General features: G+C 35.3%; 2 protein-coding genes across 8 annotated transcripts in view; both read left to right on the forward strand.

Moving 5' to 3' along the window:
• The window catches only part of LOC101895139 (probable G-protein coupled receptor 158), a 43,240-nt gene extending 38,665 nt beyond the window's left edge, over positions 1–4,575 (forward strand). For all 6 annotated transcript variants that reach the window (XM_059121261.1, XM_059121262.1, XM_020036454.2 and 3 more), the window contains one exon: positions 707–4,575. In XM_059121261.1, coding sequence (XP_058977244.1) covers positions 707–904 — 198 coding nt within the window. In that variant the 3' untranslated portion in view covers positions 905–4,575. The remainder of the gene's footprint in view (positions 1–706) is intronic.
• Positions 4,576–6,031: 1,456 nt separating this feature from the next.
• LOC101894865 (histone acetyltransferase KAT7) overlaps positions 6,032–14,236 on the forward strand; it is a 30,540-nt gene continuing 22,335 nt past the window's right edge. The window contains exons 1-3 of one of the 2 annotated variants that reach the window (XM_059121264.1): positions 6,032–7,782; positions 7,851–8,223; positions 13,012–13,163. In XM_059121264.1, coding sequence (XP_058977247.1) covers positions 6,122–7,782; positions 7,851–8,223; positions 13,012–13,029 — 2,052 coding nt within the window. In that variant the 5' untranslated portion in view covers positions 6,032–6,121 and the 3' untranslated portion in view covers positions 13,030–13,163. Of the gene's footprint in view, positions 7,783–7,850; positions 8,224–13,011; positions 13,164–14,236 lie in introns of those variants that run through there. The other variant, XM_059121263.1, reaches the window with a different exon arrangement.

Genomic DNA, 14,236 nt, shown 5'->3' on the forward strand with positions numbered 1-14,236 from the left:
ATTGATTCACCTACCTATATTCTTCTGACTTAAGCCACTCAAAAAAGCATTTTATATACTCTCACCTTAACGTTTTATAACAAAAGGTAGGATATATCTCGGATCTTTCAAATCCTGTGAGTTATCTTTCGATTAAGTAATGGTACGTTTAGGGTTTACCGGATTTTGTAAAACTTGTGGATTTGTGAATAAATCCTCATAGGCCCGTTCCTATATCTTGCCTTTATAGTCCACTTTTGTTATTCCTTACTTTAAGAAAAGGGAAGTATAAAGTTCACATTCCAAGATGTAATAATCGATCATAAGGGGTTAAACCGGCAAAAACTGAAACATACTATAAATGTCAGGATCATTTGTTTAAAACAAAAAATCAAAATCAGTACAATAAGCAACCCTGTGATTGGAACACGATTTGTTTTTGTATACATCCTTCCACCTAGTTTCTTCATGTAAACATCCCTCTAGAATATGACGACTTCACAACATTAATATTGCTATCGTACAAATATCACAACAACGTACTAGTTTATATTTAAATTATGTTTTATTTCCCTCCTTCCACGATATGTGCATCTATGTATGTATCTAGTACAAACCAAGCATGTTTCTTATAAAAAACACTTTATAGTTTTCATATGTATATATTGGAATGATCGATATATATTACTCCTACTAATCCTTCATTTGTTTTTCTTCCTCACTCTAGGCCCTGAGTGCCAAGCATCGCAGTAATAAACACCATCAGGATATTGAAATTACCGAAGCAGAACCATCGCGAACACCGGAGGATTCAGTGTGCAGCAATGAAGGACCCACAGATACCTATGCGGAAATATCTGGCATTTCCCATTCCATGTTAAGTCATTCGGTTGTGTCTCATTCCATGGCATCGCATAACAAGTAAAAAAAACTACAACCTGGCAACTCTCAATCCTCAAAAACAAAATCCAACTGCGGCAGCAACAGAGCATTAAACTAAACAAACAACACAATAATTATTAAAAAAAAAAAAACAAACAAATAAAACCAGCAAAAATATTAAATTGTAAATAAAAATAAACTTAAATGATATATTATACAAAGTAAAAAAAACAAAATCTATATATACATACTTAAAACTATATGTTATATACACATATATAAAAATGTAACCAAAAAGAAAAATAAACGTTATATAGGAACATGTTTTGTTTTTATTTGAGCAAATGAATAATGAAGAAGAAGAGAAATAAACCTAATAAAACAAAATTAAATAAAGTGGCCAGAAAATTAATTACTTTATTTTATAAAACCAAACAAAATGAAAAAAAAAACGTATAATAATATTCATTGAAAATATAATAATACAATATTTATATAAAAATATATGAAATATATAAAACAAAATATTTGTATAAAAAATGTTTGATAATATTGGAGAATAAAAACAGAAACCGAAATTATAACAACAAAAATCATTTGCAATGGAAAACTAATTTTTATATTAAAAATAAAAGTTGTATTACACTAGTCTACAAAAACTGTGTGAAAGCTGAAAACCATGGTAGAAGAAAACAGATAGATGCATCACCGCTTGGGAAAATTGATATGTCAAAAAATTTAAAATGTTTTTTTATTCGAAAATAAGTAGATTTTGATATGTTTCCTTATACGACGCCAATCGGAGGTTACTATGATATGTCTTTTTCAACAATTTTGACGAGTTTAAAAACTTTTTTCATTCAAAATTTTCAATTTAATTGGTTTGACAGTTCATTGCCCTAACAGCTGAGTCATTGCGTCGACCCGTATTCTTTTACCATGACTGAAACCATATTTAATAGTTGTTTAACAGAGCTTTTGTTACAGGTAGATGCATCAACGCTTGGGAGCATTGATATGTCAAAAAAATTTAAATGTTTTTTTTTCAAATATAAGTAGAATTTTATATGTTTTCTTATACTACGTCATTCGGAGGCTATTAAAATTCGTGTTTTTCAACAATTTTTACAAATTTAAATAACTTTTCATTCAACATTTTCAATTCCAAAATTGGTTTGACAGTTCATTGTCCCAGCAGCTGTGTCGACGCGTCTACCTATATTCTTCTACCATGTTTTGTTCATGATACTACTAATGTGGAGTTTACACAGACCAAACTTGTCTTCAACAGGGGTTGTATTCAACTGTCACATGCAGATTGGCAATAACAGTAAGTTTACATATAAATGGGTTATCCCAATGGATTTAGATTAAAATTGTCATATCCAAGGCGAAGGGCTTGCTTGAGGTGATCGACACTTTGGTATTGGCTTTCCAAAATACTCCAGACACAATAGTCCAACGGATTGGTATCCGGAGATTTTGGCGGCCATTGTGCGCTGGAAATGAAACGAGGAACCTCATTTTGTAACCATTCTTGGGTGGTGCGTGTTGAGTGCTATGGTGCTGAGTGCTGTTGGAACGTCCAAGGTCTGCGGCCAAACTGTTTACGTTCCCAAGGCTTTAATACACCCTTCAGAAAATTGTGGCGATAATATTCGGCATTTATTCTGATGCCACGGTTGATTAATATGAGCGGAGAGCGACCATCGGCTGTTATGGGTGCCAACACCATCATCATGGCCGGCGCTTGAGTTCTGGTGGCCAACAGAAGGTGCACATTTACAGCTGACCTCTTTGGCAAGTAAACACGATCATTTTGTTTGTTTACAAACGAATGTTTTCTCATCGGAGACGGAGAAACCCAGATTCGGCAGTTCACCACTTTCGAATTTTAAGCGAAGCAACTCTTTAGCTCTTTTGAGCCTATTTTCTTTCGGTTGCGGTGTAAGTTCTTGCACTTTTTGGAATTTCAATGGTTTATCCCGAGCTCATTTTTCAATATTTGCCGAATTGAATATTGCGATGTGTTCAGCCCAAAAACCATTTTTCGACCACTGCGACGTGGGTTTCTATTAAGTCGCTTCTTTTCTTTTCGAACCATTTCTGCTAATGTTGCTGGTTTCTTCCGTCCACTTTCTTGACGTCGGGCTACCCTACCAGTATCACGGTAACGAGCGATGATACGAGACAAGAGATTTATTCACATTTAAATGCTGGAGTGCTCTAACGATGGCCACTTGTGGTTTTCCAGCCAGATATAAATAAATCACAGTATCACGCTTGAATTCCATCACGAATAACTTTTTTTCCTGGAAAATTCTCACTAAAATGCTTTTGTACGCTTGTAAACAATAATGAGCGGTCACTGGAATAATTTTAACAACTGTTGGACGAGTGGCTTAAAAATGGCAGCAGTCTGAAGTTGGTTGCAGTTTTTTCGTCACACATTGTACAATATTGGGATAAAACTGTATTGTCCTGCTATTTTAGATTCAATCACCAAAATTCCATTCTTGTTTCGCAGGTTCTCGGCAATCTAAGAATTTTGTTAAAAATTTTTAAATAAACAAAGCCAACTGTTGCAAAGTCTATTTGACACTATAAGACTCCAGCACAGAGTTGCATTTTTCTTGTTTCTTTGAAGTTGACCAAACATTCTTATTGAGCCATGGTACCATTGGAATGTTTTGATATAATTGGAAGATCTCCACGTATAAGTATTATGGACAAAACTTAAAACATTCTTGATTTTTAATAAAAAAATAAATTACAAAAAAATATCAAAACAATTTTTTTATTTCAATAAACCATTCAATAACCATTGAATAAAAGAGAATTTTATTTGAAGCTGAGAACTTTAAAGCCTTTTCAATGGAAATTATAATCAGTTGTATAATTGGAGCTTATTAGTCATACTATTATACTAATACTAACTACTATCACTAATACTATTGTCATTGTTTCCTCATATATACATACACATGTTCATAGTAAAGAAATTAAAAAAAATCAAATTTGATTTTCTTATAAACTTTATTTTATGCAATTGTTGAGTGAATATAAGCACAATACTTGTTACATTTTTATGTTCTTTTTTATACAAAAAAATAACACCAATTTCTATCTTTTTTAATATGCGATTTTTTTTATTTTATTTAAAAAACAAATTCTTTAATGAAAGACAACAAAATGTAATTTCCCTCCTATATTTATATAGATTTATACATTATTATACTATATATATAAATAAGCCAATGTATACATGCTCTACTTTATGTGTATGAATATCTACATGTATTTATACCAACTAGGAAAGAAATCCAATATTTAATAACGTTTTGTGGAATTCTTTTTTTAATTTTTGAGAAAAAGAATAACTCAAACAAGTGTAACCACTTAAATAAAAAAAACAATAGTTTAATTATAACAAAAAAAAAAAACACTAAGTAACAAGAACAACTTTAAAGCGAAATGTAAAAACGTGTGATAGTTATAATGAATCTACATAAATAAATAATTAATAAAACAAATTGTTAAACAAAAATAATTAAATAGTTAAAAATAGAAAATTAAGCCCACCATTACATTTACCATCAGCTTACATGCATACATACATACGTATGTATGTACATGTGTAGTGGTATGTCAATACTACATTTGTCCAAGGCCAATGCAAAACCCAAATTTTGTTTTGCAACAAAAAAAAAGAAACTCAAGTAATAAATTTAATAATTCATAAAGTTCGCATGTATCGAAGGAATATTTGGAGCCCAGGTGCCATTTACATAATAATGTTTAAAATAAATGGTGGCAATTCCTCAACCAATTAGACATCTTAAGTTCGACATTGATAATTTTCGACATTTCACATCTTAGCAGTCCAACCTTATTTGGGTATGGTTAAAATTAAAATTTTTTATACTTTATTTCCTCATGAACAATGAACTATTTTATTTTTTTATTGCGGACATTTCAATCTGGAAATAATTATTTAGAAAAAGTTGTGTTTTTTATCTACAATTTTTTTTTTTATTAAACCTAAGTTTTGAACTGACTCTCTCAATGTTTTAATCGTACCTCAGTAACTAGAGCGTTAACACGAAACCTCTCTAGACTGTTGAGCGGTAAATGATTTTAATTGTTTATTACAACAAAAAACATTTTAATTTACAATTGTTGAAAGAAAAATGTATTAATTGAATATTTGTAGATTATCTGGAACAAATTAATAAAGCAAAAGTATATACATAAACGATATTGTAAAAAACGTCAAAACATCAAAATTGTAAAAATATGAAATCCAAAAATTATAATAATAACTCAAATGTAATATTGCGATGATATTAATAAAATAAAAATGCAGATTTAATCAAAATTGTTGAACAATATAGTTTGATTTTCAACCAAATAATTATTTTTTCATCCACAAGTGTGATTCGAACCGTTTTTTATGGAATACATTGTAGTCAGTGGTATCTTTATTTATAGACTGTCAAAATGGACCCTTTGGTTTATGTGAAGTCAGTTTGTTTATAAACTCACTTTATTTATTTTTTATATGTGCTCCGCCTTTCTAAAACTAATATGTTTAAAACTAGCTTCTAAGAAATCGTTAGTCAATCCATATTTCCAGTAAGATTCGTTTCTGGTATCTTGCAGCGACTGTATCTGGGACAACGAATATACAAAATCAAATTAGATCAATTTACACGTTACTACAGTATGTATTAAATATTTAAAATCATCCAATATTATATTCAAAGCATTTAAAATCATTTCACGGTGAATGTCTCTGGTTTTTTATCATTTCAGTCTGATTGGCAGAAACTCCGACGCCATAAGCCGTCAACGCCGTAAATTTCATCACAGTCTACAGTTATTTTGTATCGCCATAAAACTTTTTGTTTCTGCTCCTCCTTCGTAATTTGGAATTCTGTTCAAATTTTTATCGGGTATATTGTTTTGTCTTTCTTTTTTGGACGCTGGGAACGTTTTTAATTTTGGTTGTACCAGAACAAAACAAACACAGCTGTTTGCAGTTTGTTGCCTCTTCCACTTTCTATACATTCATTTTGTTTTCTCTTTCTTTTTTCGTTTCTATCTGTTGTTAGTGCATTTGTGTACAGCGTTGCCAGTATTTTCAATTCGTTCGGAAGTATTGCCGTCCAGTTTATATACCTACCTATTAGATTGATTGAAAGAAGCAAAGCGTATTAGAGAAAGAAATTAATTAAGAGAAATTTTAACAATTTTGACGATGAATTCCAGCCGCTCCACGTCCAGCTCGTCGTCTGGTAGCACCTCCAGCAGCGGAAGTACTAGTTGCTCCGACACTACAGGCTCTTCTTCGGATACCGAAACATCTTCAAGTGGTGGACATGACAACAAACCAAAACTTCCCACAACAAGGCGCAAAAGTTCCGAAAAGGGAACAGGACATCAAAATGAGATGGATATGAAAACACCCTCTAAAGGCAATCCCCCAAATGGCGGGACAAAATCGAATAAACCCTGTTCATATTCCAGTGACGAAGATACACCACCAACTAAGAAGCCTGTAAAGAGAACAAGCACAACATCAACAACTACACCAACGACAACGGCCAGCCAACAGCGTAGAAAGAATTCTGGGACATTTACTCTAACTGCATCCAAGTTACAATCCCAGGCGAATAAAACGACAGCCGCTCAGGCAGAAGATGTTGCCATCAATGAAAATAAGACTCCCAAAATCGTCTCAGAACAAAAGGAAAAGCCACAACCGGTGGTGGCGCAGATTCCAGAATCAGAAAAGCCAACAACGTCAGGAACTGGCACTGCTAAACGTAAACCAAATGAACCACCGCTGACCAAGGCAGCAGCAAAGACATCGAACAATAACTGTCCTCCCGAACCCACTATCAAAGGTAAACAACCACCAGCCAAACGTAGCAATGGACCTCCTCCCCCAAAGAGTACTCCAACAGCGGCAAAGAAAAAGTGTTCCGATGAGTCTGAATATGATAGCATTTCAGGATCGGAAGATGAGACCAGCACAACAAGTAGTGAGACTGATAGCAGTGATACATCATATTCCTCGAAGGCGGGAAGAGGCAAGCGGGCAAAGGCCAGACTTCAGGCGGCCAAGAACAAAAATGACCTATCCAACTCGGATGATGCCGGTAATGCTCCCAAAGACGTAAAGAATAGAAAACTTACACGATCACTGAGCAATAGACGTTCCCAGCAGCAGTTGAAATCATCAGCTGGTGCAGGACAATTTTGTACGGATAGTGAGTCGGAGATCGTCAATGGGGAATCTGGAAAGCGCGGCCATTGTAAGACACCAACAAAGAAGGCCTACCTTGGCTTGGGTGGTAGTTTGAGTAAATGCACTGTGAAGAAAGAGGCCACAAACAACAACGGATTTGCTCACATGCCACGGGCGCCGTCTCCACCGCAACATGAGAAACGTTGTCCTGTTGAAGGCTGTGATTCTTCGGGACATTTAAGTGGCAATTTGGATCGTCATTTTCTTCCTGAAGCCTGCCCCATTTACCACAACATGTCTGTCTCTGAATGTAAAGAGAGGGCCAATGAACGTAAGTTGCGAGAGGAAGCCCGGGCCAAGTTTGCATCGAATACCAATAATTTGGATGGACAAAAAATGGTGCCATTTTCCAAACATACTCAAACGCCAGAACAGAGGGAATTCTATAATAGAATCAAGGAATCGCGGGCTCGCTTCAAGCCAATTGCCGAAGCTGTGAACAGTGACAAAGTAAAATTGGAGAAAGACTGCAATGATGATGATCGTGAAGCGAATTTAGTGGGTCTAGTGCCAGACTATGATTTACAACTGTTTCGGGACGCCCAGGCTTTGGCCAGTGAGAAAATAGAGGAGGAAGTGAAAGACTTACCCATTGGCAAGGGCATCAAGTGAGCAATCATTTAAAGTATAGCCTTAAAAATTCGTATAATTTTTGAGTTTTTTCTCTTTCGTGCAGGTACATTACCATGGGAAAATACAAAATGAAAGTGTGGTATCAATCACCCTATCCGGAAGATGTTTCTCGCCTGCCACAGATGTACATTTGCGAATTTTGCTTGCGTTACCAAAAATCAGAGACCGGCATTAAACGCCATGCACAGAAGTGTGTTTGGCGTCATCCTCCCGGTGATGAAATTTACCGCAAGGGCAAGCTCCAAGTTTGGCAAGTCGATGGAAAACGTCACAAGCAATACTGTCAACATTTATGTCTTTTGGCGAAATTCTTTTTGGATCACAAAACCCTCTACTATGACGTTGAGCCGTTCCTGTTCTATATCATGACCTTGGCCGACAGCGATGGATGTCATATAGTGGGATACTTCAGTAAAGTAAGTGTGATGTATAAAATGTTGTAAATCATAAAATAGCATATACGTGCATGTTATTACACTCGCATTCATACCTCATAGAAGTTTCTCCATGAGAACAAATATTTAAAATTCATTTATAGTGAAATCTTTATGATCCTTTTGGTCCGAAAATAGTTTTATATACGTACATATACTCACATTCCCGACAAGATCAATTTCGGTCCATAATATATTAAACCGCCCATGAATTAAACCAGAAAAACGTATGTATACAGGGTGGGATAAAAAAAACTGTACCAAAGTCAAACACCATAATTTTTACATTTGTTTAAAATTTTATTGAATGAAAGCAAAAAATGTCGGAAATAGCATCAAATTTTAGAATAAGTTTAGATTTGTTCGAATTGATCACCTTTGGCACGAATTATGGCCTTCAAACGGCCAATGACACCATCACACGCCACCCGAATGTTGCTCTGCGGTATTTTGGCCCATTCCCGACGAAATGCTTGTTTGAGGTGATCGACACTTTGGTATTTTTAGTGCCAACCTTGCTTTCCAAAATTCTCCAGACACAATAGTCTAACGGATTGGTATCCGGAGATTTTGGTGGCCATTGTTCGCTGGAACTGAAGCGAGGAACCTCATTTTGTAACAATTCCTGGGTGAGGCGTGCTGAGTCCTGTTGGATTTTTCGAGGTCTGCGGCCAAAATGTTTGCCTGCCCAAGGCTTTAATACACCCTCCAGACTATTCGGTATTTATTTTGATTCCACGGTCGAATAATGCGAACGGAGAGCGACGGCATGACCGGCGCTTGAGATCTGATGGCCAACCGGAGGTGTACATTTTCAGCTGACCTCTTTGGCATGTAAACACGATAATTTTGTTTGTTTACAAACTGCTGGACAATGAATGTTTTCTCACCGAAAAAAAAAAAACAAATTCGTCAGTTCACCACTTTCGGCCAAGCGAAGCAACTCTTTAGCTCTTTTGAGTCTATTTGTTGGTTAGTGTCTAGGAAATTGGTTGCAGTTTTTTCATCTAACCATGTATGAACGTAGAATCTTGAAATTTTGCACTGGGACGATCTTGGTGCGTAGGCGTGTGATAAGGATAGGTTTTTGGAAATTCGTACTTTTCAGGCTAGCTGGAGAATTATTGATGGTTTTGTATTGGAGAGTGAAGGCAGGTTATGCAGTGTTTGCCTATACATGAGCCTCTGTCTGGCTCTAAAAAGAGTTCGGCAATGACACAATAAGGGTTCCACAGTTTCTATCACTTCCTCCTCTTGAAAAAGCCTAAAATAGTCACACACACACTTAGAAGTCACGGCCCTGATATTACAGTGACCTGTGATTTAGACTACCACAAGTTTTAGGCCAGACTTTGCCATTGAATATAGCCCTTTGCATTTAGCCACTTATGTTGAAATCTTCCACAATAATGTATTATCTGGAATCAGCGACACAAGGGTGGCTTCGCCGAGCTCTCAATCTCTAGAACAGTTGACTCGGATCTACTTATTGCCAATTCATCAGCAGGTTTATTGCCAGAAATGTTACTGTGATCAGGAACCAAACAGAGCTTAAAAAAGGACTTCACTTTTTCCAGAGCAATCCTGTACTTTAGAACTACCATAGATCAGTCACCGGTCTGTTCAGTTCAACTGTACGATTCATTAGAAATTATTATTATTATTAGAAATTCTACAGCTTTCCTGAAGAAATTAGTACTAAGCTGTTACGAAAAGTATTAAAATGTAAATGTAAAAATTGAATACATGGTATTTGACAAACGGAATGAGCCAGAATTCTAAAGTTTGGAATGAGAGTCACTGATGTAGTGTAGGATAGATCTAATAAAAAGTTTTCGAAAACTAAGATTATGAAAAGTTCTAAAATGGAAAGTGGCTTTGGAAAACTGTACTAAGTGTGAGAACTGTAAATAGTGCTAAATTTGGAACAGTTTAGTTCAGGGTGAACGGATAAGCTGAAATTTCGAAATTGTGTATTGGTGATAGGTTTGTGATAAAGAGCGGGTTTTAAAAATTTGTACTGCAAGTGCACGAAAAGTATTAAATATTATTCGGAAATGTGTTCTATAATTGTATGTAAAAAATATATTTGTTATTGGGTGAAGGGATAAGGCTGGAACCTCAAATTTGATATTGAGGCCTCTGTTGCTATCTGGAATTTATATATAGTTTTTGAAATATGCACTATATTAGTACGAAAAGTACTAAATAGTACTAAATTTGGTATTGGAGTAAGGGATAGAGCTGAAATCCAGAAATTTAATATAGATGTCATTGTTGGCATCCTCGATTGTGATTTGGAGGCGGTTTCGGAAATGTGCACTATAATTGTTCGAAAAGTACTACTTGGAATGCCGAAATTTTATATTGAGGTGTCCGTTGGTGGTTTTGCAAATTCATATCATAATTAACGAAAAGTTCGAAATAGTACTAAATTTGGTATTGGGTGAAGGTATAGAACCGAAATCCTGAAATTTGATATGGATGTCACTGTTGGTATCTTAGGTTGAAAGAAGGAGCTGATTTTGGCTATTCGTACTATAATTGCACAAAATTCAGAAATGGGGGAAATTAAAGAGATAAAATCCTGAAGTTGTTATTATTTTTTAAATGCTTTCTATAATTCTTCGAGAAGAATTAAATGCTACTAAATTTGTTATTGGGTGAATAGAGCTGAAATTTGATATTGAGGTTACTGTTGATTTCAAGGGTTTACTATAGTATTCGATCAACGCATTGGTTCCAGTCTAAACCATTACCGAGTACAATTAAAATGCTTCTACTTATTTCCATCAAACGTCTCTGGGTTATTAGCAAAAATTAATTATTTTTGTAATTTTTTAATTTAAATTTTAACAACAGTCAGTCGGTTTTGCGACAGATTTATACCCCCAGCCTTGAGTTATGGTTACATATTAGATTTCTAGTTAAGAGAAATATTTAGATATAGCAAGTTGTAAAGATTCGCCGACTTGTTTCGCAAGTAATGACAGATATAGGAATTGGCAATTGTGACCCTTAGCGGGTGAGGTACCAGGAGGAGTTCGCAGATATATGTAAATCAACAGATCTAGCGTTAGCAAAATATTTGGATGTGTGAAATTTAAACAGAGTTGGATGCTTATCTCGCCTTCTTTGTGCGTTTTGTTTTTCAAAAATATTGAACCCTATGTAGGGGAGGTACCAAAAGAAATGATCTGATCTCTACCGTCTTTATAACAGATCTTGTGTTAATGGAAATATTGAGATGTACCAAGTCTGAATTGAATGGGATGTAAATTTCGCGTTTTATGAGCTTCATGGATATTAAAAAAATAAATGAAATGAAATGAAATAAAAAATGTTGATACTTTGTGGGGGAAGTACCAGAAGAAGTGGACCGATATATCCCATGTTCATGCCAGTCATTGGGTTAAAAAAAAACATTGTGACGTGTGTAATTTGAAGACAATCGGACGTTTTATGAACTTCACGGATGTTCAAAAATTTGACCCTTTGTGGGGAAGGTACAGGAAGGAGTGGACCGATATATCCCATTTTCACTCCAGACCTTGGGTTAATAAAAATATTGGGAGGTGTGTAATTTGAAGACAATCGGACTCTTACATCATGCATTTTCGCACCTGACCCATCACTTATGCAAATATTAGGATTCGTTGGAAAAAATCGGATTATCCTTTCTTCTTATGTGCAGTCAATTATTTTCTTTGAAAATGTTGACATTTTGTGTGGGATGTACCAGAAAGACGGGGACGATATTGCCCATCTCCGAACTTGATCTAAGTTTGACAATAATATTACGATCTACCAATTTTGGATCAAATCGTGCGCACCAGCCACACAGACGGTCGGACGGACAAATATCCCGAAACGGATTTGGTCCAAAGAGAAATAGGGTCGAAAACCGTTATTTCGATGAGGAACGTTTTGGCCGTATCAAATGATATATACCCACTCTAGCCACATGACTGAGGGTATAAAAACTGTAAAAGGCAGCGCCATACTTTTTGTTTCTCTCAAAATTTTCTAAGTTGTTTTACATTGGTATTTGTTTGTCGCAATGGGTTCTAGCTCCGATGGCAAAACATTGTATGTAAAGGTTAACGTTTTTGTATAACTTCCATATAACGGTACCTCCCGATGTTCGGTATTTTGATGATTTTTGCCTCATTCGTATTTGTGGGTCATAATGGGTTCTAATGTTTCCTTTACCCTAAGGTGGAGGGTATTAAAAGTTCGGAACTTAATGTTTTTACTTGTTTTTTTTTTTTAGAATACTGTTGGCATTTTCGTTCGGGATACCGTAGTATTTTGTTGTTACAAAACAGCTAGGCTTAATCCCGTTATTGTTTTTTAAACAAGGGAATGATTTTCTGCCAAAAAAGTTGTACAAAAGTTGTTGATTTTTTCACCAATATTAGATCCAAGCTAAACCCATACGTGGACCAGTGTTTAAAATTATAGGTTATGTTTAAATAGAGTTGAAGCTCTAAAACGATTATTTCGATTCTTATAAATAGACATTTCACTCATCATCAGAGTGAAATATATGTAAACAAATCTTCTTAAAATTGCTTCTTCATTAAAATTGCTTATTTTTATTATTTTTTCAAATTATTTACTATCATCTTTATTGTTGTCTAATCATTCTCTTTTTCGACCATCGCATATAACAAATCCAAAAAAAATCATCTTTTAATATTTATAATTTCTACAAATTTTTACAAACTAACTAAATCTACCCTCTATTCTTTTTCTATTCCTTTGTAGAGTTTGGTGAGTGTTTGAACTTTTGTGACTATGTGAATAACAACAGTCCTGCATGGATTTCCCACCCATTCCACGGGAAGATGGGTTGGTTGGACGGGCTTTCGATCGGTCGGTTGGTCGCGGTGCAAATACAAGGTTTGTGCACACACACCTACGTAACAATGGTACTGAATGAGATGTTATTGTTGTTGCTGTTGCCCTCGTCGCTCTGAATGTGTGTGTGTGTGTACTCTTCTAGTGCGTTCTTGACCATACCCAAAAATATTCGATTAACATGCCAAGTAAGAGTTAAGTAGTTTAGTCTGGAGTAGACTGTCTGTATCTTTTTGTATACATGCCCCTGGAAGCATATACAAGTATGTATATGGGTATACCAATTTGTATGTATGTATATTTGTATATAGACAATTTTAATATTTTGTTTTTGGGTTTGTTTTGTCTATCTGCAAAACATTTGTTGTTCTTGTTGTTGTCTGTCTGCCGACGATGTCTATATTAATGCTATATATAGGTACATACATCCATACATACGTATGTACATATATGCACATTTTCTGTGTATGTATGTGCGAGTGTGCGAATGAGCAAAAAATGCATGTTTTACACTTCCCAAAAATGTAAAACCTTTTGTTTGAAGTACTTTAACCTAACTGCCAACAGCTGTACGCCAAAAAAAGCAACAAAAAATATAGGAGACATATCCACCCAGATATACAACATAAAATTGTTGTAGGACTTGCAAAAAAAGTGGATTTTTTCCAAAAAAAGGAGGCAAAATATACGAAAAAAGGAACTGAAAAGAGGAGAGAAATACACAGACGCCAAAAAAATAAGGTAGGGCAGGGCAATGTAGTGTAATGAAATGTGGCCCTCAAAGGGACGATGCCGTCAACAACAACAATGAATGAATCAACGACATGGAATACAGAACAGACTGGGTTTGTGTTACAAATTGCGCATGTCGTGCCGTTGACTTTTCAGTTCTACCCTCCATACCAGTCAGTACTTCAGTCATCATCAACAACAACATCATCATCACCACCATCGTCGTTGTCGTCGTCGCACAGCCCAGCACATATTTACATACATAACAACTGTCTAGGATTTTTGCAACCGAACAAAAAAATGGAAGAACACAAACGCATTCACATCCATACACAGAGGCCGGCACACTCACTCATTCACTCCTCTGTGTGAAGTGGTTAAACCCGTCTAGTACTTTACT

The sequence above is a fragment of the Musca domestica genome, unplaced genomic scaffold (genome assembly GCF_030504385.1).
Source record: "Musca domestica strain aabys unplaced genomic scaffold, Musca_domestica.polishedcontigs.V.1.1 19, whole genome shotgun sequence".
NCBI lineage: Eukaryota > Metazoa > Arthropoda > Insecta > Diptera > Muscidae > Musca > Musca domestica.